This window comes from Sciurus vulgaris, assembly GCF_902686455.1.
Source record: "Sciurus vulgaris genome assembly, chromosome: 1".
NCBI classification, from domain to species: domain Eukaryota; kingdom Metazoa; phylum Chordata; class Mammalia; order Rodentia; family Sciuridae; genus Sciurus; species Sciurus vulgaris.
Window position 1 is genome coordinate 116,371,716 of NC_136461.1, and position 24,868 is coordinate 116,396,583.

At 49.1% G+C, this 24,868-nt stretch overlaps 2 protein-coding genes across 7 annotated transcripts; one reads left to right on the forward strand and one right to left on the reverse strand.

Moving 5' to 3' along the window:
- The first annotated feature begins 1,786 nt into the window (after window positions 1-1,786).
- Window positions 1,787-12,030, forward strand: HCN3 (hyperpolarization activated cyclic nucleotide gated potassium channel 3). 4 transcript variants are annotated; one of them, XM_079138595.1, is made up of 8 exons: window positions 1,787-2,185; window positions 5,205-5,634; window positions 6,498-6,659; window positions 7,056-7,274; window positions 7,632-7,778; window positions 8,199-8,439; window positions 9,538-9,702; window positions 10,103-12,030. In XM_079138595.1, the coding sequence occupies exons 1-8, from the start codon at window positions 1,908-1,910 to the stop codon at window positions 10,801-10,803; spliced, it is 2,343 nt and encodes a 780-aa protein (XP_078994721.1). In that variant the 5' UTR covers window positions 1,787-1,907; the 3' UTR covers window positions 10,804-12,030. The 4 variants fall into 4 exon arrangements, with proteins under 4 accessions (XP_078994721.1, XP_078994722.1, XP_078994724.1 ...); XM_079138596.1 differs by lacking the exon at window positions 10,103-12,030 and having other exon boundaries at window positions 9,447-9,672; XM_079138598.1 differs by lacking the exons at window positions 7,056-7,274; window positions 7,632-7,778; window positions 8,199-8,439; window positions 9,538-9,702; window positions 10,103-12,030 and having other exon boundaries at window positions 5,205-5,647; window positions 6,498-6,647.
- Window positions 11,809-23,420, reverse strand: PKLR (pyruvate kinase L/R). 3 transcript variants are annotated; one of them, XM_079138642.1, is made up of 11 exons: window positions 23,306-23,420; window positions 22,054-22,236; window positions 16,828-16,919; window positions 16,602-16,733; window positions 16,265-16,451; window positions 15,640-15,910; window positions 15,370-15,520; window positions 14,921-15,073; window positions 14,660-14,826; window positions 13,549-13,730; window positions 11,809-12,983 (listed from the first exon to the last, which is right to left on the reverse strand). In XM_079138642.1, the coding sequence occupies exons 1-11, from the start codon at window positions 23,403-23,405 to the stop codon at window positions 12,877-12,879; spliced, it is 1,725 nt and encodes a 574-aa protein (XP_078994768.1). In that variant the 5' UTR covers window positions 23,406-23,420; the 3' UTR covers window positions 11,809-12,876. The 3 variants fall into 3 exon arrangements, with proteins under 3 accessions (XP_078994768.1, XP_078994769.1, XP_078994770.1); XM_079138643.1 differs by lacking the exon at window positions 23,306-23,420 and adding an exon at window positions 22,951-23,019; XM_079138644.1 differs by lacking the exon at window positions 23,306-23,420 and adding an exon at window positions 22,847-22,867.
- Between the last annotated feature and the right edge of the window lie 1,448 nt (window positions 23,421-24,868).

The window sequence follows — 24,868 nt, forward strand, 5'->3', positions numbered from 1 at the left end:
CAACAAGAGGATCCCATTTTTGTCCTGAACGAAAGTTAAGCACTTCTGGGGAGTGTGCATGGTCAGGGAGGAAAGGGGAGAATCTGGTGCCAAAAAAAGGAGAAATCACTTGAAAACTCTATCGTATGTGCCTTACAGAATGTCTAAGAAGTATAAATTTACTGAATCTTTAAAAATAAAAGGCAGGAGAAAGACCTTAAGGCGAAGTGAACAGTTAGAGACACTATACAAGGAATTGAGAAATGCTCAGAAAGGAAAATTGGTAAGGAAATAAAATAACTTGAGGATAACCGTATTAAAGTCAGGGAATATCAGAGTGAAGCTAGGTGGAAGATAGTCAGATGGAGATTAAATCGGTTAAAAAAAATAGTTTAGGAGAAATTCCATGATGTAGAAAAGGGGAAATGAAAGAATTGGAAAGGAGTGAAGATTTCACTCCTGCGCTTGCCTAGATCATTCATTCATTCAACAAACACTTAATGGATGTCCACTCTATGTTCAACTTTTTACAGGCACAAGTCTCCTGTACTTCAGAATCACCATCTAATGTGAGACTGTCCTGTAAACAAATAATGGCAGCCCTGTAACAAGAACTTATAAACAGTGATGCCCTGGCTCCTATAAGAAACCTCTAGACTATACTCTACTTAGGGAAAGGAGTTGTAAATCTGTTTCTAGGTTTCCTAAAGGAGGTGACATCTCAACTCTTGGAAAGCGAATTGGAGGAGAACATCAGGCAGAGAAATGTTTGCAAGGACCTGGAGACAAGGCAGAATAAGGCATTTCAGTTTGCAGCCCTGGCTTTCAAGATAGGGACTATCAGAAGAGAGATAGTTGAAACTAGGTCCAAATTTTGCAGTGACTGGTAAATTATGCTAAAGAGCTTCAACGCGGTCCTAAAATGTGAAAGTGTGAAGGACTTTACAGCTACATTTGGATTTTAGAAGAGTAATTGGCAGTGTTGGGGATGTAGCTCAATGGTAGAGCCTAGTATGTCTGGGTTCAATACCGAGCGAGAGAGAGAGAGAGAAGAGACAGAGAGAGAGAGAGAGAGAGAGAGAGAGAGAGAGAGAGAGAGAGATATGAAGGGAAGAATTTGAGAGATTTAGGAATTTATAGCACTTAACATCACATAGCATTGTGATTTACCTGTTCCTCGATCTGTCCTTGAGCACAGATGAGCAGTGATGTTATAGTATAGCTAAGACCTTTAAACGCATCTTTGTATCAGCGACCACTTAGTGAAGAGCGGAGTTGCATTTGGTGAAGGTTGGCAGAATCAGGAAATGTACTAGGGGTTATCAGCTTGGAGGAGCTCAGAAGGAAGGAATAAGCGTAAGGAGAATGATGAGAGAAAACAAATCAGGATTGGAGGCCATGGGCGAGGATAGGAAAAAAGTATCTCAAAAACCATTTCCCACTTCTTCCATTGGCCCCCAATCCTTCGCCTTCCCGAGTCCTACGAACGACAAAACCCTCGACCGGTTTTCCCGCCACTTGCAGGCGGCTCCACCTCCCTGGCTCTCAGTGGCTAAAAGCCCGTCAACTCTAGGCCACTCCCTCTCCTTGGCTCAGGCTACGCTTCGCTGCCCTGGGCTCCGACACTTTGAGGGCCGCCTTCAGATTGCTAGGCCACACCCACCTCTGAGTCCCCCCAGGACGCGGGCATCATTGGTCGCACCCCCGCCTGCTCGACCGCGTCTTCGCGCGGCCCTCGCCAGGGGGCGCAGCGCAAACCCGCCCGCCAGTCTGTCGCACACACCCCCTCCGCCCGGCGAGCCCGAGCCTAAAACGCCTCCGCTGCAAGCCAGCGGGGCTACGCCGGCTCCTACTCCTGAGGAGTCGGGGGTCCCTCCCAATGGCCGCAGCGGGGTGTATGAGGCCAAGTGTGTAAGCGGGCGGTCGTCATGGAGGCGGAGCAGCGGCCAGCGGCGGGGGCCGGTGAAGGGACGACCCCTGGTCTAGAGGCGGCGTCTCCCGCTGCTCCCGCTCCAGCGACCGGGGCCTCAGGTCCGATCCCCGGGTCAGCGCCCGAGCCTAAGAGGAGGCAGCTCGGGACGCTACTGCAGCCCACGGTCAACAAGTTCTCTCTTCGGGTGTTCGGCAGCCACAAAGCAGTGGAAATCGAGCAGGAGAGGGTGAAGTCAGCGGGGGCCTGGATCATCCACCCCTACAGCGACTTCCGGTATTGGGGGCCCCGCAGGGAGGGCGGGAGTTACGGATCCCACCCCCGCGGGCAGCGACGCGGAGTCTAGGCCCGCCCCACCTTCTGGAGTCACTTCATTTCCGGCCCAGGGGTCTCCGGGTGGGGCAGGAGAGTCACCTCCCCCAACCTAACCTGGGAATACCTGGGTAGGGTATCCCCGGCTGGAGATCCTCGGTGATTTGTCAGGCTGGGATGCCAGAGGGGCAAGCACACGTCAGAGGACCTCCAGAGACCTGGATTTCCCATTTCAGGAAGCCGGGTCCCCATTGGGACTACAGGAACTACCCGAGTTTGGAACCCTTGCTTCCTCCTGCCTGTTTGGAGGGGATCTGGGAAATTATGTCATATCCCAAGGCTTGGGGTTAGCCTGAAGCAGAACTGATTTCCGCTCTCTCCCCTTCTGTATCTCTACCCCCAGCACCTGCTTAGTTCAGCAGGACAGGCTACAGGAAAAATAGGAATGCTGGATAGGGCAGGGGTCCAGCCAGTCAGTTTGGTCGCTGTCCGTGGTGCTGAACGCAGGGTGTGGCGAGGCGAATACTCAGAGCAATTGAGGCAGCAAAGCAGAGCCACCATCATTGCCCAGGTGACTCTCAGAAAGAAGGAAAGGAGGTGGGGGTGGGGCCGTTTCACAGTTCCCATCAGACTGTACCTCTATATCAAGGTCGCTAGGGGAGGAGAGCAGCCCTGTCCTTGGGGGAAATGAAGGACAGCTTTTGAATGAGATGGAGACGTGTGCAAAGCTTCTAAACTGGGGAACCCAAGAAGCAGAATGGCTGAAGTATGAATCTAGAGGCTCGAAACACAATTGGAGACCCAGACATTATCTTGAATCCACAGACATGCACACTTCTTAAATGTTCCTCTTCCTCCCATTGTCCTTTCCACTTCTCTCTTTACTGCCTCACTGTGACCCCTCAAGTGCACCTTTTCTAGTTCCCCATGGATCTCCCTTCCTTTCTCCAGTCCACCCTCAGATGTATCCCCAGGAGCTAAATCCCCCTTTTGATTGTGCTTCTTTCCATCCTTTTTACTGCATCACCCGCTGGGCTTGTGACCGCCTGTGAGTCAGGCTGTGAAGATGCTCTTATGGCTAGGCAAACCCTTTTTCCCTCCCCTCTCCCAGAATCTCACAGTACAGAATTTCTCCTCAGCAGCCCAGGAGAGAGGAAGAGGGGCCAAGAGTTTGTTGTTGAACGAAAGCACAGAGTCTGAGGGGTTTCCTGGAGGCCTGTACTGGGACACCCCAACACAAGCACCTTTCAGGGGCTGGGAGAATTGATTTTTCAGAGTCAGAAGGCGCTGTACCATGGGTTTATACTGGGATTAGATGTGTCCTAGAATTAAAGCCAACATAGGTAATTGAGTGCCTCAGATTATCCAGTGATTTTCTGTGAGTGAAGGTTTCTCCCAACTCCCTCCCAACCTCTTTTTTCCACAGCATCTGTTACAGCAGTATAGCTCTCCCTAGCCCATACCTTGCCTGGGCTCAGTCAGTGTCCCTGTGAGCACAGGAAGATTAGAGAGTAAGGAGTGCAGAGCTAAAAGCCTTGCTGTCAGGATCTCCCATGAAGTTCCTCTATGTGCAGACCTATAAGATTCTATGGAGGCACTAAGGAGAGCCATTCCTGGAACACTCAAGTCAAATGGGAGGCAGGACAGACCAACCTACCCTGGAACATGAATGAGCAGATCCCCACAGAGAAACAGGATTCATAGGTCCAGCTATGCTAGGGAGGAGGACTGGAGTGGGGAAGGCTGAGGAGAGTGTGGGGTACTAGACTAGGAATGGGCAGAAAACTGGAGATGGGAGAAGCAACAACCTTTTCAGAAAGCTGGGGATAAAGGGTGGGTGAGTCATAACACCAGCTAGTGCTTGTATAGCACTGTGACATCCATTGTTTAAGTGGAAATTTTTTCAACAGCCCTGTGAGATTGTAGTACTTTATGTTTCTTTTTTAACCTTTAGAATAATTAATAGTAGTGACAGATCTCATACAGTTGGGATGATATGTATACATATATACACACACATATATATTTATCATCACTTTATATATATATCATTTTATATGTATATATATATTCTTTTTCAAACTGTCATGTAATAGCTATCTATGTTAAGAGGTTGCATATTGCCAGCACCACAGAAATACTCTTGTATCTCTTTCCCAAACCCATAAATATGAAAGTACCCACGAAGTGTTCTCATATTTCTTTCCCAAACCCACTATTCTTTTTATTTATTTATTTATTCATTCATTCATTCATTCATTCACTCATTCATTCATTCATTTGTATTTATTGGTGGTGGGGATTGAATCCAGGGCCTCAAGCATGCTGAGCACACACTCTACTGCAGAACTATCCCCAATGCCATATTCTGAGTTTTGTCGTACTCATTTTCTTACTTTTAAAATAGCTTTACCACTTTCTGAATCCCGAAATAATGAATGTAATTTAGTTTTGACTGTTTTTAAACTCTGTGTAAGTGAATTTATCCCATATTATCCTTATGTATCTTGCACTTTTTTCCCCCCAATATTAAATTTGTGAGCTTCCTCCATACTGCTGATGTAGTTGTAGTTGGGTGATTTCACAGCCATGTAGTATTTCAGACTATGGATATATCACATATCACACAGAGTATTTATCTACTTGTCTTATTATCTACATTTTCTAGTGATGAACATTTGGGTAGTTCCCAAATTTAATTGTTATAAATATTCCTGTATATATTGCTGGAGTGCTTGTTTTCTCTAGTGTGTACATATACCTAGGAATAGAATTGCTGGGTTACTGGGAATGCAAATGTTTAACTTTACTAGATGATACTGCACAATTTTCCCAAATAGCCGTTCCAAGTTTCATTCCCAGTTGCCATTAATGGTTATTCTGTTATCCCGTATTCTTGCCCATTTTGGGTGGAGGGAGTCACACTATTTTCTGTGGTTGGTGAAATATCGTGGTCTTACTCCCCATCCTGCTCCCACTTTAGGTTTTATTGGGACTTGATCATGCTGCTGTTGATGGTGGGGAACCTCATCGTACTTCCCGTGGGCATCACCTTCTTCAAGGAGGAGAACTCTCCTCCCTGGATCGTCTTCAATGTCCTCTCAGATACTTTCTTCCTGCTGGATCTGGTACTCAACTTCCGCACCGGCATCGTGGTAGAGGAAGGTGCAGAGATCCTTCTGGCCCCGCGGGCCATACGTACGCGCTACCTCCGCACCTGGTTCCTGGTTGACCTCATATCTTCCATCCCGGTGGATTACATTTTCTTGGTGGTGGAGCTGGAGCCACGGCTGGATGCGGAGGTCTACAAAACAGCACGTGCCCTGCGCATCGTTAGGTTCACCAAGATCCTCAGCTTGCTGCGGCTGCTCCGCCTCTCCCGCCTCATCCGCTACATTCACCAGTGGGAGGAGGTGGGGCAGGGAGGTGGGCAGGGGGGCTTTCAGAGCCCTTAAGCATGGCTCTATGGGTGGGGCTCCTGGTGACTTTATAAGTGAAGCAGATGGGTGAGGCTTCCATTGTTATGTTTCCAAACATTCCAAAGTTGATGGGGGAGAAACAGGGACAGAAAAGGATTCAGGAGATGAGCCTAGGGTGGGGGGCGGTGCAGAATGGAGCACAGCAACTAGACAAACACTTTAGGGTTAGTTGATCCCAGGGTGAAGATGGGTGGGAGGAATCTGGAGCTGCAACTTCAGGACAGCAGATTACTAGTTCAGAGTATGGTCTCTGCAACCTCATGTCCTGTGGTCAGATCCCAGTTTTATTATTTAATATAGAAACCTATGGTGTGGTTGTAAAGATTAAAGAACTTAATACATGTAAAGCACTTAGGCATCTGGTACCTAGTAAGTCCTTAGTAAATCAATCGTTATTACTACTGTTGTTGGAGGGGAAGACGGCAGATGGCATTAATCCTTACACACATGGCCTGGGGACATTACATTGTGAAATGCCGCCTGCCCTCTTTTTCAGGCCACACCTGGACATCTTGTGCAGTAGACCTGTTTGAGTCTCTACTGGGACACTTACTGTGTGATTCTGGGCACATAATTGGCTTCAATCTTCCTACCTATGAGAGTAGAAAACACAACCTACTTTTATATGAGCTATGTATGTGTGCTATAAAACTCTACACAAATAATAGCCACATTTTTTTAAATTCAGGGAGACTGGGACAAGGGAGAAGTTCAAAGAGAATTCACAAGGCTAGGACTGGAGAAGGATCAGCAGGGAGGGGTTCCTGTCCACAGTAGCCCCTCCTCGGACTCCTCAGATCTTTCACATGACCTATGACCTGGCCAGTGCTGTGGTTCGAATCTTCAACCTCATTGGGATGATGCTGCTGCTCTGTCACTGGGATGGCTGTCTGCAGTTCCTGGTCCCCATGCTGCAGGACTTCCCTCCTGACTGCTGGGTTTCCATCAACCGCATGGTGGTGAGAAGTCCCCCAGCTCTGCTGCTCATGGGCCTTCTGAGGGCTCTTCTCCCTGAGCAGCAGGGATGGCCACAGGGAGCAGGAGGTGGGAGACAATCAAGAGAGAAGACCAGAGGAGGTGGGGAGGAGGGAGGAGAAGGAGAAGAGACCCAGAGGAAGTTTTTGTGTGTTGGAGGGAGCAGGCAAGGAAGAGAACCTAGGCAGAAACAGGCCCCCAAGCTGCAAAGAGACCCTTTTTGCTTTGGGACCCCAGAGTCAAACAAGGGTCTCCTGGGAGGAAGGTCTGAAGTAGAAAGGGCAGACAGGCAGAAGGACTGAAAGAGAGAAAAAGAGGAAGGTGGAGAATGAGGCTGTGAGGGGTCCATGCCTAGTTCTGCAATGTACTCTGCCCGCCAGAACCACTCATGGGGCCGCCAGTATTCCCATGCCCTGTTCAAGGCCATGAGCCACATGCTGTGCATTGGCTATGGGCAGCAGGCACCCGTAGGCATGCCCGACGTCTGGCTCACCATGCTCAGCATGATCGTGGGCGCCACGTGCTACGCCATGTTCATCGGTCACGCCACTGCCCTCATCCAGTCCCTGGACTCTTCCCGGCGTCAGTATCAGGAGAAGGTCAGCAGGGATAGGAGAGGGAAGGGGTGGGTGTGGAGAGGTCCTGGAGACTGGGTAGCTCGACTTAAAGCCTATTCTGATGTACACCCTGTTGGGTCTCTTGTGTCCTTTCCTGCCCCATGTCCATTTGTCCCATACTTCTGTCCTTGGACCCCCACCCCTCTACCCATTTCTGTTTTTTTTCTTTGACTATGCTATGTGTCTTCCCTGTATCCACTGTTATCCATATATCTGGTGGTCCTGTGTATCCACATCTGGCTCCATGTTTCACCTGACTCTAACCTATGTCTGTGACCTTCCACCCCCACCTATGTCTCTCTGTATCCTCTTCTTGCTGGCCATGGGTCGGCCCTCCAGTATAAGCAGGTGGAACAGTATATGTCCTTCCACAAGCTGCCAGCTGACACTCGGCAACGCATCCATGAGTACTATGAGCACCGCTACCAGGGCAAGATGTTCGATGAGGAGAGCATCCTGGGAGAGCTGAGCGAGCCTCTGCGGGAGGTGGGGCTGGGCTGGGCCCTTGAAGGTAGCTCTTCAAGGATCTGAGTTTCTGGGGGTGCTGTTTCTCGGGGTAGGAGGTACTGATCAGTAGGTACTTTTATAGGGAGTAAGGCCTGCAGAGAGCCCCATAGGAGGTCAGGTATGTGGGGGGCCTTATAGAGTTAGTCTTTTTTGAAGGCCTTATGGGGGTGATGTATACATGGGTGGGATATAGGGACTTCTGTTTGGGGGAGATGGTTCCACCAAGGCCCGTGGGAAGGCTCTGAAGACAGGAGCTTAAGGATGGTCCCAAGCCCCCACTGTAGCATCCCCATCCTATGGCAGATCTTGACCCCAGGGTGGAGTCTCTGGAGACAGCTCAGTGGAGGCATCTCAGGGCAGGGAGTACAAGCCTACCTGACAGATCCCTCCCCTGCCCAGGAGATCATTAACTTCACCTGCCGAGGCCTGGTGGCCCACATGCCACTGTTCGCCCATGCCGACCCCAGCTTCGTCACTGCGGTGCTCACCAAGCTACGCTTTGAGGTCTTCCAGCCAGGGGACCTTGTGGTGCGTGAGGGCTCCGTGGGCAGGAAGATGTACTTCATCCAGCATGGGCTGCTCAGTGTGCTGGCACGTGGCGCCCGGGACACCCGCCTCACTGATGGATCCTACTTTGGGGGTTAGCAGACCTCAAGGAGGGTGAAGGGTGGACTGCAAACACTCGGGAGAGGGCAAATGCTCCCTGGGATCAGGGTCCCCTCCTGGCTATGCTGCACAATCAGAGCTCCAGTCCCTTCCCAGCATACTCAGTGAGAATCTCTAGGCTTGGGACCTGGCGGGTGGGGCTATACTTTTTAAAAGCTTCTCAGGAGTTTCCAGTGCATGTAGGTAGCTCACAAATTTTGAGACAGAGGAACTTTTAAGACTCTCAGCCAGTGAAATCCAATGATCCTATGAGTTAATGGAAAAATAGGAATGAAGCAGAGCTGTCCCAGGCATTTGAACTTTGTGGAGCTGCACTGGTGTTATGATTCAGGGATCTAGCCTGTGGCAGTCAGGGAAGTTCTGCCAGCTTCCCAAAGTGACTTGAGACTCACATAACTTCTCAGCCCTCAAAACACCCACCATCCTCCAGCATCCCCATCATGTTACACTTTGACTCCTTTGGCATTATTTTTATCCTCCAAGATAACCCTCAGTGTTTATGCAAGGGGTAGGAGGAGTGAGTTGCCCTAGGTCTGCTCCTGGGACAGAGCAACCAGGCTGGGTCTGAGAGTTAAAATAGGAGGCCAGCAAGATCTGCCTGTTCGTCAGCTTTGATGTGGAGAGAGTAGCCAGGCATGGTAGTGTATGCCTGTAATCTCAACTACTCAGCCTAGGGTGGGAGGATTGCAAGTTCAAAGACAGCCTGGGCAATTTAGCAAGACCCTGTCTCAGGATTTTAAAAAAAAAAAAAAAAAAAAAAAAAAAAAAGTGGTGTGGGCAAGGGGCTGTAACTCTGGTAGAGAGCACCTCTGGTTTCATCCCTAGTACTGCCAAAAAAAAAAAAAAAAAGGAAAAAAGAAGAAGTGAGAAAGACAGGAAGTAGTCATTCAGAAATTTGTTTGGGGCTCTGGAGAGAGACAATGCTTGGAACATTTAGGGACCCTAGGGTAGAGGAAAAGCTTTAATTTCTTCCAAATCTAGGGAGGAACCTGAGACTTCTGGGTCAGCTGGTGCAGGCCCAGTGAGAGAGAGCTCTGGAAATGGGTTCTAAGCCTCCTTCCAACTTCTGCAGAGATCTGCCTGCTGACCCGGGGCCGGCGCACAGCCAGTGTACGGGCTGACACCTACTGCCGCCTCTACTCACTCAGTGTGGACCATTTCAACGCAGTGCTCGAGGAGTTCCCTATGATGCGCCGGGCTTTTGAGACAGTGGCCATGGATCGGCTACGCCGCATAGGTGAGATCTGTCTACCCTGGATCCCAGCTATGTCTAACCCCATCTCTATAGCAAGAAACAATCTCTAGTACTTCAGTGCCACACCCAACTCACCCAATTCCCAGGAAATGCCCCCAACATGCCTTTCAATACTGGGGATCATTGTCCTTATCCCTCAATGTTTCCTACCCCTGGAAACATCCCCAAGGCTCCATGCCCTGAGGAGGCCCCTAAGAGCAGTTGCTGAACCTCACCAACTCTGATTCACAACCTCTTCTTCCAACCCCATCAACTCCTGGTTTTCATCCCCTAAACTCAACCCCACCCCCATCCCTTGACTGACATCTGGTACCTTCACATTCTTTGGCATCCAACCTCCATCTTGGATTCCTTCCCTCCACACTTCCTGGACAACTTCTAGGCAAGAAGAATTCCATACTGCAACGGAAGCGCTCTGAGCCAAGTCCAGGCAGCAGTGGTGGTATCATGGAGCAGCATTTGGTGCAACACGACAGGGACATGGCTCGGGGTGTTCGGGGCCTGGCTCCAGGCACTGGAGCTCGGCTTAGTGGAAAGCCAGTGCTGTGGGAGCCACTTGTGCATGCCCCTCTACAGGCAGCTGCTGTGACCTCCAATGTGGCCATTGCCCTGACTCACCAGCGGGGCCCTCTGCCCCTCTCTCCTGATTCTCCAGCCACCCTCCTTGCTCGTTCTGCTCGACTCTCAGCAGGCTCCCCAGCCTCTCCACTGGTACCTGTCCGAGGTGGTCCTCTGCTGGCTCGGGGACCATGGGCATCCACTTCCCGCTTGCCTGCCCCACCACTTCGAACCCTCCATGCCAGTCTATCCAGGGCAGGGCGCTCCCAGGTCTCCCTGCTAGGCCCTCCACCAGGAGGAGGTAGCCGGCGGTTAGGACCTCGGGGCCGCCCACTTTCAGCCTCCCAACCATCTTTGCCTCAGCGGGCAACAGGTGATGGCTCTCCTGGGCGGAAGAGCTCTGGAAGTGAGCGGCTGCCCCCCTCAGGGCTCTTGGCCAAGCCACCAGGGACAGCCCAGCCTCCCAGGCCACCAGTGCCTGAGCCAGCCACCCCCCGGGGCCCCCAGCTCTCTGCCAACATGTGAAACCTTTGGTTACACAGGCCTTAGCTATTGGGGTGCAAGAGTGTGTGCCCAATGACAGATGCCTCTCGGGGAAAGGCCGAGGGAACCTGAAACACTGCCCTATGGAAACGTCTGCCCTTACCACCATGAACATGTTCTCTGTATCCTCAGCTCAAGCAGCCACAGCCTGTCTAACATCCTAATCCATTCACTATTTGTCCCTATGTACTGAGTGCCTACCATGCTCAAGGCACCGTGCCAGGCTCTGTATGTCTTCACTGCCAAGTAGAAGTGACTCAAAGCCCTTTGACAAGGGCATTCCCTGGCCAGGGTCCTGCCAGGTGCAGGCCTGGACCCATGACCCCACCTTTATTAAGCACAAGTACTTGCCATGATCATCACTGCCAAGTAATTAGATGTCTCTGTTTCCCTGCCAATGACCCTGCAGGTTCTGCCCCATGTGGTTATCTTCTTGTCCCCTTAGCATAGCCGGGCACTGTCAATTACTTGTGCCCTCATTGCTGCCAACAAATGTCTTGAATCCTAACTGTGGGCATCTACCTTTGACCTCTTACTGCCACCTATGGACCCACCCAGACAATGCCAAGTGGGAACACACATCTACCCAGTTCCCTGCAGTCTCTGTCTATGTGGTAGAACTGTTTTTGTAAATTGGGAACTGCCTCTTCCCTGTGCCTCCTGCCCCAGTGGTATATCCCTCTTAAGGCTAAGGGATAATTCACACCTCCTTACTGTGCTAGCCTAGATCCCACCTGGGTAGGGGGCAAGTATCTGAATCCTTATATTGATCTCTTCTTTCCTTTTATATTTGTCTTACTCATTTATTAATTTTATTTATTCATTTACTAATTTGACTTATCAATTCATTTAATCCTTTATCTGTCCTTCCCCATCTCCTGGGAGGGAGATGGGAGGAGCAGGAGGAGGCAGGATTCTTCCACACCAACTCTTGTGGTCCTTATGCGGTGCCATCAGCAATATCAAACCCCCTCCCTACTTAGGTAAGGGCAGGAGGGGCCCACCCAAGATGGGGAGGAGGACTATTTTTATCTTTGGTTTTTTTTCTCTTCTGAGTCTGCTGTTGGTGCAGGAGGAAGGAGGGATCCAAGGTATCCAAGCCTGGGGAAGGGCAGCCAGCCTGCCCCTCTACCTTCTCAGGGACAAGAGTAATCCCTTACCCACCCACTCTGTTCCCTCTCCTACTCTGCAGTATCAAAGAATGTGGGGCCAGGACCCAAAATCTTCTGGGTGGGGAGTTCTGGGGTTCTTGGTGTGTGGGAGAAGTTTTATAATTGCTCCCAAATAGCTGGGTTTAAAAGAAAATAGAGACACTCATTTTGGCTCTTGGTTTGTGTGTGGGAACAAAGTGGGTGTGAAGGAATTTCTGGGTGCAGGAGGGGGCTTGTGGCCCAGCAAAACAATGAGGTAGCCACGAGAGCAGCCAGGGGGAGCCAGTCTGCAAGCTCAGTCCCAAGGCTGTAAAGTCAGTGATAAGATCAACCTGCCTGGCTCTTGATTCTCCCCAGCTTCCCCCAAAGTGTGGCCCCCTGATGTGACTGTCAGTCACCATGAAGGGATAGCCTGCCCTGGCTTGAGACTATCAGGCGGAGGTGTCACTCTTCTCAGGAGATGCTCTGGTGATCATGAGGGCCACACAGAACATCAGACTGCATGGATATGCAATGTTTTAAAATAATGGTTCCGTGGAGACTAGACAGGATCACCTGTCTCTGCTCCCCAACCCCAGGGATGAGAAACCTGAAAGAAAAGAATTAAACAGCCAAGCTGAGATTAAAGGCTTAGGGCATCTTAGAGTCTGGCTGAGCGGATTGGATGTGGGGAATATACAATTGGTGCTGCTGGGTGGCTAGTGGATAATTGGACACAGATTTTCAAGGCCTATGTGAAATGCAGAGGGGGAGGGGCACCCTGCACAGGGCTAGATGGCAGATATGGTCTAGGATAGGGACATGGGAGTAGAGAGACTTAGAAATGGGGCCGTGGGGGACTATGTGTTGGAGGGAACAGTGTGGGGAGGAAGGGTTGGACTAGATCAGAGTGGGAAGGGGCATCTTAAGATATGCTCAGCACTCGCATGATGTTGGTATAGCCAGAGCCAGGTCGCCAGCCTGTCACCACAATCACCAGATCCCCAATGCGGAGAAAGCCACGGAGTTTTCCTGGGGGAGGGAAAGAAGATGATAGTCATTGAGTGACCCAGACCAGCCCAGTAATAAGAATCAGCTACCACCCCCAAACACCTTCTAGGCTACCCTGTGGGAAATGACCAACCTGAAGTGAACTGGTGGCACTGCAGGGAATGTAACCACTGCAGTATATTAAAGCTGTAGTGTGTCAGTGGCATGGAAGTGGGTGCGTGGTTGCTAAGTAGCAAGGCTGTGCACTTGTAAAAAGAGGTCAGGTAGGATCATATGACAATTGTCAATTTGATTTTCATTCCAGCTGTTCAGTTTTCTCCTCTCTCCTCGTGCTTCTATGTCATACTGGGCTCTAGCCACCTGGCACAGACAGCAGCTGGGATGACTTAGGGATGGCTCCGCCCTCTTTCTCAGCTTAACTCCCACCCCCAGAATCCAAGCTACTTCTGTCTTAGTGACTCTTATAGGGAAAATCTGGAATCAAAGGAGAGGGGTAAGGCTTTTTTGAGTGGTGTGGTAAGCCACGTTGGGGGACTCCTAATACAAATGCCAAGGGAGGGAAGGGAGGGATGTCTAGGAGTCTCACCACTTTGAATGCCAAATTGGACCCGGCGATCCACATCATCTGCCCAGATAGCCTCTGGAGGTTCACGATAGAGCAAGGGGAAAACTCCTCGGCATAGGTTGACCTGGCGGGCAGCCTGGGCAGAGCGGGTGACAGCAATGACTGGGGCTCGAGGTCGATACCGAGACAGAAGCTGGGCCGATCTGAAGAAGAGCAAGAGGGTGTTGAAGCAGGAAACCAGAGCTTGAATTGTGGTTCTAGGTGTCACCAGGAAGCTGTGCAACCCTGGGGAAGTCATCATACTTCTCTGGGCCTTAATTTTCTTGTCTGTAAAATAAGAGTACCTGCCTTTTCTACCACACAATAGAAATATACCAAATGATATAATAAGGAGAAACCTCTTTAAAAGCTTAAATCTGCCGGGCACAGTGGCACACACCTCAGCAGCTTGAGAAAGATGGTGAGTTCAAAGCCAGCCTCAGCAAGAATGAGGCGCTAAGCAACTCAGTGAAACCCTGTCTCTAAATCAAATACAAAATAGGGCTACAGATGTGGCTCAGTGGTCGAGTGCCCCTGAGTTCAATCCCTGGTACCTTGGGAAAAAAACAAACAAACAAAGCCATTTGGAGAGTGTACATTTATATAGTACTTAATTTATATATACTACTTAATGTGCCTTGTTAATCCTCAAAAATCCATGAGAAACAGTGGCTAACTTACAAAGACCTGAGGGTACAGAGGGTCCAGGTGAGTTATCCAGGGTCTGTCTCATTGCTAAGTTTCAGAGCAAAGACTTGAACTCAGACTCACTGGCCCATCTGCAACACTTTAGAATTTTAAGGCTCTCCTGGCTAAATGAACTTGCCCCCGAGACATAGGAACCCAAATGCCCAGAAGCCAACATGCCAAATGATGCCACTGTCTCCTTTCAGTCCCCTGGAATTAGATGACGTGAGTACTTGTGCACTCCAAGCCCTCCCTCACCTGGCCTCTAGTCCTCATAGCTACCTCTCTTCCTGTCCTGGAGCACTGGTCTTCATCCCTGGTGACCAGATAACACCCAGGTCCATGGCCCATTCCAGCCTACCCTTAACCCAAAGCCCAATCTGAACTTCCCAGTGTCCCTTCTCACCGGCCAGTAGTGGTCAGAACAATAATGGCAGCAGCACAGCACTTGAAAGCAGCCTCCACAGCACCAATGGCAGTGACCTCAGTGGGGTCACGGCTCAGTGGCGCTGCCCTGCGTAGCTCCTCAAACAACTGCCGGTGGTACACTGCAGCCTCTGCCTCCCGAGCAATCTGTAGGTACCAGAAGGTCAGGCTGGCAAGGGGCTCTGGGGTACAAAAAGGGTTTGGGTCCCTGGCCCATTTGCTTTTCATTCTGAGCTCCTACCGCATGTTGCATCTTTACAGCCTCCACGGGGAAGCGGCCCTTGGCGGTCTCCCCTGACAGCATTATGCAGTCTGCCCCATCCAGTACAGCATTGGCCACATCGCTGGTCTCTGCCCTTGTTGGCCGGGGCTTAGTGATCATGCTCTCCAGCATCTGGGGGACACCATGGACGTCAATGGTATGGAGCACACTCTCATTGGGGTCCTTGCCCAAGATACTACTCTGACACTTAAACTCCCAGAATTCTCTGAAAGTCAGGATCACAGTCACAAGCTGTATGACCTTGGCAGTTCAGTTTTCTCAACTGAAGGGTCACAATGTCTCGACCAAACTTCAATAATTGAGGATCAAACACTGGACAGCAAAGTCCAGTAGACCTAAGGTGTGGATATTCACCCTCAGTGACCCCAAGACCACAAAGCGTCCCAGCCCCAAGGATCACTCCAGACCTGAGTGGCGCAGACAACAGGCTTGCCTGCCAAGTTGCAACGCCCAATCATCATCTTCTGAGCCAGGAAAACCTTTTCAGCTGGGATTTCGATGCCCAGGTCTCCCCGTGCCACCATGATACCATCGCTCGCTTCTAGGATTTCATCAAACCTGGGTGGTTGGAGGAATCGGGGCTGGAGCAGAGCCTAGAGATGCCATGGAGAAGTAGGCAGAAGAGTAGTAGTGGGGAGTGCTAATAGTGCCTAATGGGAACAAAGACCAAGCCTCACTTCTTCACGCCTTCGTGGTTCTCGATTTTGCTGATGATTTTGATGCTCTGTCCTTCTGGCCCCAGAGCAGCCCGGACTGCAGTCACATCGCTAGCTTTCCGTACAAAGGAGGCAAAGATGATGTCCACTCCATGCTCCACCCCGAAGCGGAGGTCCCAGACATCTTGCTCAGACAGCCCAGGCAGGTCAACCTCTGCACCCGGCAAGTTTACGCCCTTTCTGCTGCCTAGGACGCCACCGTTCTCCACTTCGGTTACTAGTCCCTCTGGGCCTGCGGGCATGCAGGGAACCAGCCTCTGTGAGGACGTTGACTGGGACACAGAGGGGACAGTAGGCTTAGAGCCTTAAGAGATCAGGAACCTTGTCCTACTTATTCCCCGCCCTTGTTCTGGGCTTCTGCGCCAAATAGGCAGTTGGCGGACGCCTGTGCAAGAAATAGCCAACCCTCAAGTCCAGCTCAAACCCAGGGTGAAAACAGAAATCTAGAGGTTGAGGGCTCCTGGGAAGGTTGGGGAAGGACACATGGCCAGGGGAAGGTGTCGGTCTAAGGATGAACGGGGGAACCAAAGGGAAAAGAACGTGCCCAGCGTTTGGGCGTGGTCAGGGCGGGGAGGTGAGTCCGCACCGATTTTCCGGACCACTAGGGAGATGAGTCCATCGTCAATGAAGATGCGGCCCCCCACCGGCACGACCCGGATGATATTGGGGTAGTCCACCCACACGGTGTTCGCGTCCCCCCGCGTCCGGAACGCCGGGTCCACAGTCACCAGCACTTCGGAGCCCTTCACGATCTCCACTTCGCATTCCGGACCCTAGGGGCAGAGCCAGAACAGACCTAAGTCCTGTACGCACATTGTCCCAGACAAGTCTCCCAGGCTCCACCCTGGCCCCGCCCAATTCCCTCCGCGCTCTGGGGTCGGTTCTCCACCTTACACCGGGTGGGTCCCAGCCCTGCGGCTCACCCCCTGCAGGATTCCAGTACGTATCTCCGGTCCCTTGGTGTCCAGAGCGATGGCCACCGGCCGGTAGCTGAGCGGGGAAGTTGCAAAGCTCTCCACTGCCTCTCGAATGTTAATGATGGACTCGGCGTGGTACTGGGGAGGAAGAGGAAGCAAGATTTTCAGGGAAGGTGGCTAGGACTTGGGGCATCCTCCAGCCCCGCCCTCTACCCCCTCCACTCCCCGCAACCTCATGGGTGCCGTGGGAGAAGTTGAGTCTTGCAATGTTCATCCCGGCCTTGATCATCTCCTTGAGGCGCTCCACGGAGCGAGAGGCAGGCCCTGGAATCAGAGATCCCGCTTAGACTACTTTTCCCCCAACCTGGCAAGCCCGTCACCACCCTCCTCCACACCACTGGAGTCCAGTTACCTGACCTTTATTCCTTAATGTAACCCCTGCACACAGGTTACAAACTTTTTCTTTCTGCAGCCCCTTTGCGGAAGCAGTGCTGTGTGATTCTTGGAGAAAGGTAACCTCAGCCAGGCCCTAAGTAAAGATGTTGGAAAGTGACCTAAGTTCTGCAGTGTGGGGGTTACCACAGGGTTGGAGGCGGGTAGGGATGAGACTTTAAAGCTGAGAGGTCTCATTGACAGGTCTGAGTACTAGCTCATTCCTACTCTGCAGGCAGCTGTATAGTTGAGACCAGATTGGCTAACCTCTCGGGTCCCTATCCAAAGCCAATTTTTTGACTTGTGTACTAGGTCTTCATTTTCTCACCTGCCTAAGGACACAGTTCAGCCATTCTCTCATTCTCTATGTCATCAATCCTTTAATTTTTACTGGATCATTCCCATCAGCATGTAAACCTGCTGTTAATTTTCATCATTTAAAAAGTTATCCTGGGGCTGGAGATATAGCTCAGTTGGTAGAGTGCTTGCCTTGAAAGCACAAGGCCCTGGGTTCAATCCCCAGCACTGCAAAAAAGAAAAAAAAAAAAAAAAAAAAAAAAAGTTATCCTGCCGGTGCGGGTAGCACAGGCATTTTATCCTGAAAGCTTGGGAGGCTGAGGCAGGAGGATCACAATTTCAAAGCCAGGTTCAGCAACTTAGTGAGACCCTGTCTCTAAATAAAATACAAAAAAAGGGCTGGGGATGTGGTTCAGTGGTTAAGCCCCTGTGGGTTCAATCCCTGGTACAAAAAAAAAAAAAAAAAGTTTTTTAGATCACAGGTTCCCCACTACAATCCTATTTTTTTTGTTCTCCTTTATAGCAAAACTCAAAACTCATTGCAAGAGTTATCTCTATACCTGTTTCTTCCAATTCCCTTCCCCTGTTCTTCCTGGAACCTACTCCCTTCAGGTGTTGGTCCCCATCTCTCCACTGCATCTGGTCAGTCACCAAGGTCACCAAGAACCTCTGTGTTGTTAAATGTGATGATCAATTCTCAGTCCTCACCCACCTGACCCAGCAGAAACATTTGACTTACATTTCCCTTTATAAAGATTTATTTAGTGACTGGGTACAGTGGTACACATCTGCAATCCCAGTAACTTGGGAGGCTGAGACAATTTTGCTAGTTCAAAGCCAGCCTCAGAAATTTAGCAAGGCCCTCAGCAATTCAGTGAGACCCTGTCTATAAATAAAATACAAAAAGGGCAGTGCTGGGGATCAAACACAGGGCCTTGTACATATTAGGCAAGTACTCTACCACACTGAGCCATGTTCCCAGCACTACATCTGCTTTTTTCTTTCTTTCTTTCTTTCCTTTCTTTCTTTCTTTCTCTCTTTCTTTCTTTCTTTCTTTCTTTCTTTCTTTCTTTCTTTCTTTCTTTCTTTCTTTCTTTCCCTCCCTCCCTTCCTTCCTTCCTTCTTTCTTTCTTTATCTTTATTTCCTTCTTTCTGTCTTTTTTTTTCAATGCTGGGGATAGAACCCAGGGCTGCTTTATCACTGAGCTACATGTCCAGTTCTTTCTTTTTTAATTTTGAGACAGAGACTTGCTAAATTGCTGAGATGTGCCTAGAACTTTCGAACCTCCTGCCTCAGCCTCCTGAGTTGTTGGCATTACAGGTGTGCACCACACACCTTCTTGAGACACCTTCTTCACTTGACCTCCAGGACACCATGCTTCTTGGTTTATCCCTACCTCACTGGCTCCTTCTCAATCTTTGTTCCTCATTTCTTACCTTAATAGTAGATGACCTGTTCTCCTGTGTTTTTTGTTTTTTGTTGTTTTTTTTTCCCCCCCCCAGGTACTGAGCTACATCCTCACACTGTTTTGTTTTATTTTGGTTTGTTTAGCAGTGCTAGGCATTGAACCCTAGGCCCTAAGCAAGTGATTTGCCATTGAGCTGCATCACCAGCCCCCTTACTATTTAGTATTTTGAAACCAGATTTTGTTAAGTTGTCTTTGAGCTGAATTTATGATCCTCATGCCTCAGCCTCCAAATAGCTGGGGTTACAGGTGTGTGCCACCTTGCCTGGCTTCATCTCTGTCATTTTATTTATTTTATTTTTTTATTTTTTGCTGGTCCTTGAACATGTTAAGCATGCACTGTACCATTAAGCTACATTCCCAGTCATTGTCTCTATCATTTTTCCCTTCATTCTTTGGTAATCTCAGTCCCATCTGTAGGTAGACAACTTCCAAATTTATATCGCCATTGTAGACCTTGCTCCTAAACCTCGAGTTGTATATTGGACTGACTGCCTACTCTGTATCACCCTTGGATTTATTTATTTATTTTTTTGAAGGCCATGGAAAACAACAACCCCCAGGGTAAAAAGGGAAATAATAACCCCCAGGGAGAAAGAAGGACAATGGGTCCCAGGGAGAGAAGGAAAACAATGGGCTCTGGACTTTCACAATTTCCTACTCTACAACTATGTCCCTGACTGCCCAACTGACACATTCTGCTATAATTAAGTCTCTAATGATTAAGTCACACTAAACATTTTGCTATGATTAACTCTCACTTAAACCCTATAAAAATCAGACCCCTCTTGTACCAGTTACATTTTCTCCCCTGAAAATGTGCCTTTCCATTGCTTAATAAAGAAAGCCTTGCAGATCCGTCGAGATCTCTCACCATTTCAGTTACTTTTGCTTTCATTTTTTGTACTAGGAATTGAACCCAGGTGTACTTTGCTGCTGAACTACATCCCCAGACTTCTTTTCTTTTCTCTTTCTTTTTTTTCTTTTTAAATGTATTTATCTTTTATTTTGAGACAGGGTCTCGCTAAATTGCCTAACGCCTCACTACGTTTTTGAAGCTGGTCTTGAACTTGCACTCCTCCTGCCTCAGCCTCCCCACCTGGGATAATAGGCATATGCCACTGCACCAGGCCCCTTGAATGTTTAATATGCACCTCAAACTCAACACAACCCTAACCTTCCCACTAGTCTTTCCTGCCCAGTTGATAATGCTGACTGCTAGTTCCTCAGGCCCAAAACCTTGCAGTCAACTGGGTGTGGAAGTATGTGCCTGTAACATCAGCTACTGGCAGGGGGGTCCTGCAACAGGAGGATCGCAAATTTGAGGCCGGCTTCAGCAACTTAGCGAGACCCTATCTCAAAATAAAAAAATAAAAATAAAAAAGGCTTGGGATGTAGCTCAGTGGTTGGGTGCCCCTGGTTTCAATCCCTAGGACTGGAAAACCAAAGCAAAAGAAATAAATTAATAAATCTTGTAGTCAGCCTTGACTTCTTTCTCCACAACCCCCACTGTATCCATTTAATTGATCCATAAGGAAATCTTGTCTTCTGTACCTTTAAAATACATTCAGAATCTGACCGCTTCTGGCCACCTCCACTGCCACCACCTGGGCTGAGCCGGAAGTACTGCGGGAACAGCTCTATCCTTGCTCTATCCTTGCCCGGTCCCACTCCACCCCCAATCTATTTTCAATCTAGCAGCTTGGGTGGTTCTGCTAAAATATAAGTAAAAACTTGTCACCCCCCCTGCGCAAGACCCTGTAAGTCTTCCGTTTCATTTGGAGGAAAGCTCAACTCAAATTCTGAAAATGGCCTACAAAGCTCCACTTGATCCATCCCTGCCCTCAGTCTCTTCATATCTGCTGCCTTTGCCCCTTAATGGTTTTTAGCTATTCCAGCTTTCTTAGGACTTTGGCACTGACTATTCCCTTTGCCTGGAACTCTCTTCCGGCAGCTCTCAGCAGGGCTAATTCGCCCACCTCCAGGTCTTTGTTTCAGTCTCCTTTTCTTCATGATGGCTGCCCTGACTTCCTGAATCAGGACTAGACCCTGCCTCCCACTCTTACACCCCTGTTGCCCCTTACTACACTCCATTTTTCTACAGTACTTATCAGTTTCTAACACACTAATTATTTACTTATTTTTTAAATTTTTAAATTGTTTATATATATATATATGTATGTATGTATATATATTTTAGTTGTCAATGGACATTTATTTTATTTATTTATATATGGTGCTGAGAATTGAACCCAGTGCCTCACACATGTTAGGCAAGTACTCTATCACTGAGCCACAACCCCAGCCCTATTTGCTTATTTTTAGTTTTTATTTTATTTCTTGGTGGAACAGAGGATGGAAACCAGGGCCTCATGCATGCTGTCTACTGAGCTACATCCTGAAAAGGGAGTTAAAACGCGGCCATGACAGGCTGCATTGAGGGCATGAAAGATTCCAGGAAGGCTACTAGATTAGGACTGGCCTTTGGCAAACAACCAATCGGAAGCTAACAAGTTGATGCCTAGAATTCCAAACCATATACGTCAAAATGTTAAGACCTGGGTACCCTAAGCCAATGGAAACATGCCAAATCACACATGCTGAAAGATCAGCCAATTGTGTACTCTGCTTTGTTCAAATTTCCCGCTCTACTGTGGAGCTCCTAAAAATCCCACTGAATCGAGACTCGGGACTCTCAGCCAGTACCTGCTGTGTCAGTGAACGCTGTGAGTCTGAGCTCGAGCTTGCAATAAAGACCCTGTTGCTTTTGCATCGGAGATGGCTCCCTGGTAGTCTTTGGGGATTCATGATCTGGGCACAACACATCCCTTGCCCATTTAATTTTTTTTTTTTTTTTTTTTTTTTTGGTACTGGAGATTGAACCCAAGGATACTTTTCCACTGAGCCATACCCCCAGCCCTTTTTATATTTTATTGTATTTTATTTATTAATTTTTTTTTTTGCGGTGCTGGGGATCGAACCCAGGGCCTTGTGCTTGCAAGGCAAGCACTCTACCGACTGAGCTATCTCCCCAGCCCCTATATTTTATTTTGAGATAAGGTCTTGCTAAATTGCTGAGGTTGGACTCAAACTTATGATCCTCCTGCTTCAGCCTTGGGAGTTGCTGGGATTACAGACATGCACTATCACACCCAGCATCAAACACCTGAACGAATGACTATGTCAAACATGGAGAAGTCTCAAAGGAGGAGAAAGTTGAAGAAGCACCTTGAGACACACTATTTTCTGAACATGGGTCTTACCAATGGTGGCGATGATGCTGGTGCTGCGAGCGGCCACAGGCTCGGAGTCAATATCGAGCAGGCAGAGATGTTCCAGGAAGGTGTCTGCCATAGCGGCAGATAGCTGTTGCTTCTGGAAGAAGGCAGTGCCCAGCTCCTGGGTCAGCTGGGCCACACTGGCACGCCGCAGATACCCCGCAGGCCCTGTAGTAGCAGGGGGCTGAGTAGGTTCATGCCTTTCCTCCCCACACTTCATCTCAACATGCCCTGTCCTCCTCTCCTCAGGTCTCCAGTTTTGTGTGGAGCCCTTCACACATACATTATCTTATTTACTCCTAGCAGTTCCATAAACAGGTATTATTAAACATTCTATAATTATCCCAATTTTACAGATAAGGAAACAAGGTCTCAGAAAGATGAAATAAAGTGCCCAAGATCAGATAACTTCTAAGTAACAGAAAGAGCGTTCAAATTTAGGTCTAACTCCAAGACTAATTCTAAACTCAAGTTCTTTTTTTGAGGCCCAGTCTGGCCCCAAACTTGCCATCCTCTTGCCTCAGTCTCCTGAGTTGCTGGTATTACAGTAATCAACACTATGCCCAGCTAGGCTCAAGTTCTTGATCACTCAGCTGTACTGATCCCTTATAACCTCAAACTGCTTGCTCCTCAGCTGCTGACTTTCCTCAGCCTCAGCCTCCCCTGATGTCTGGTTCCCAGGGGCACCTCATTATCCAGTCTTAGAATCACCCAGTTCTGTCTCCTAAGGTCCCTGTTTACTTCCTTAAAACCCCTGGCAATTGACTGGCTTCCCTACCCCTCCTGAGTTCCTTCAGTCCACTCAGTACTGCTCTAGGCCCAGGTTTGGGGCCCTGTAGCTTGATTCTGCCCAGCCCAGAGGACCCCCATGTCCAGACGCACCTTCCATGCTAGTGTACCCTTCCCTGTCTCTGTAGTTCTGCTTCACGTTGTAGCGTTATCAGAGGCACGAGGCCCAGCTGGGCTGAGTATTGGTTAAAGTGTCACCAGAGTCTTTCCTGCCAATGGAAGCCAGGGACCAGAGTCCGGGAACCATGGGACTGCCCCATAATTCCCATGTTGCAGGCTCCCTTCGGGCCAGTCTTCAGGGCCTTGACAAGAGGACCAAACCAATGTCAGTAATTTAATACGGAGGACCTCTGATAAACATGGATAGTCCCCAAATTCCTCCAACTCCCATTCCAGATTTCCACCCTTGTTTGCCCTTCTGTTCAATGATTTCCATTCCCCTTCTTACCTCCTGGAGCCCCGATTAGGACAGACTTTGCTAAGTCTTTTTGGGACTGAGAGATCCATGACCAAAGTTGCTGGGGTGGAATGTTCTCCTGGATTGACATGCTTCCAAAGCGTGGACCTAGGGCTGCCAGAACCGTGGACTGGGAGGAGAGAATGACAAAATTGCTGTTCTTATCTAAGTGAGCCAGAAAATAGAAAAGGGGCACACCCAGTAGCAGCCCCATCCCCACACAGAATCCCTCCCCCAGACCTGCCAGCTCTCTGCCCCTGCCTCTGCCATTCCCCTATCTCGTTCAACTTCTTTCCTTCCTGCTCCCTTTCTTTTCCTTTTCTTTCCTTTCCCTCCCTCCCTCCCTTCCCCTTCCTTCCTTCCTTCCTTCCTTCCTTCCTTTCTTTCTTTCCTTCTTGCTTTCTTTCTTTCTTTCTTTCTCTCTCTCTCTCTCTCTCTCTTTCTCTCTCTCTCTCTCTCTCTCTCTCTCTCTCTCTCTCTCTCTCTCTCTTTCTTTCTACTGGGGATTGAATCCAGGGATACTTTACCACTGAGCTAAAGCCCCAGTCCTTTATTTTTTTATTTTGAGACAGGGTCTCATTAAGTTGCTGAGGGTCTTGCTAAATTGCTGAGACTGGCCTCAAACTTGTGATCCTCCTGCCTGAGGTTCAAGAGTTACTGGGATTCCAGAAATGCACTATTGCACCTGGCTCCTGACCAATTTTCAATTCTTTAATACTGTCTGGTTAACCTGAATAGATTTTTTTTTCCCCCAGTGATAGGATTCTTTCTTCTTTGTTCTTACTGTAGTGAGCCCTAGATGGATCTAGGAAGCAGGGTCTTTACAGTAGGGACCAGAGCCTAAAGAAAGGAAGGGAAGCCCTTTGACAGTGTGGCGGGTCCCTCAGTTTTCCCCATTTGTTTCTCTGCCCTGACCAAGAAATACAGAGAACTTGCTGTGATCTGGCCAGTGGCATGTTATCCCCTGCAGGCTTGAACCCAAGCTGGACCTTGAACATAAACTCCTTAACCTGAGCCCATCCTAGCCATTGTACTTATTTAGAATATTCCTCTTCTTTCTGTTCTCCATAAGAATACACTGCAGTGGGCTGGGGAGATAGCTCAGTTGGTAGAGTGCTTGCCTCCCAAGGCCCACGGTTCAATCCCCAGCACTGCAGCTTCTACACTGCCTTGTTTGCAAATACCCTTAATAAGTGCTTTGGACTGGTCACTGCTGCGTGTAATACTTCTTTCTTTGGAATCCAAACCAACCCCATCGTGGGACAGTGTAGGATAGTCCCTGTGGAATTTTCCTGATACCACTTTTGGGGCAACTCTAATTGTGAGGTCAGCCTCTTGACAAAATAGTGGGATTCTCTGGAAGGACTTTGATGGCATCATCCTTATCATACCATTGACTAACATTTGCATGTTTGCTACTGCCCAGTGTTTACTGAGCACCTATTTTGTGTCAGGCCCTGAGGATACAGTGGAGAGCAAAACAGGGTCTTTCTTGTCATGGAATTTGCAATATAGTGTGGAGACAGATACAACCAAGTATCAAAGAAATAAATG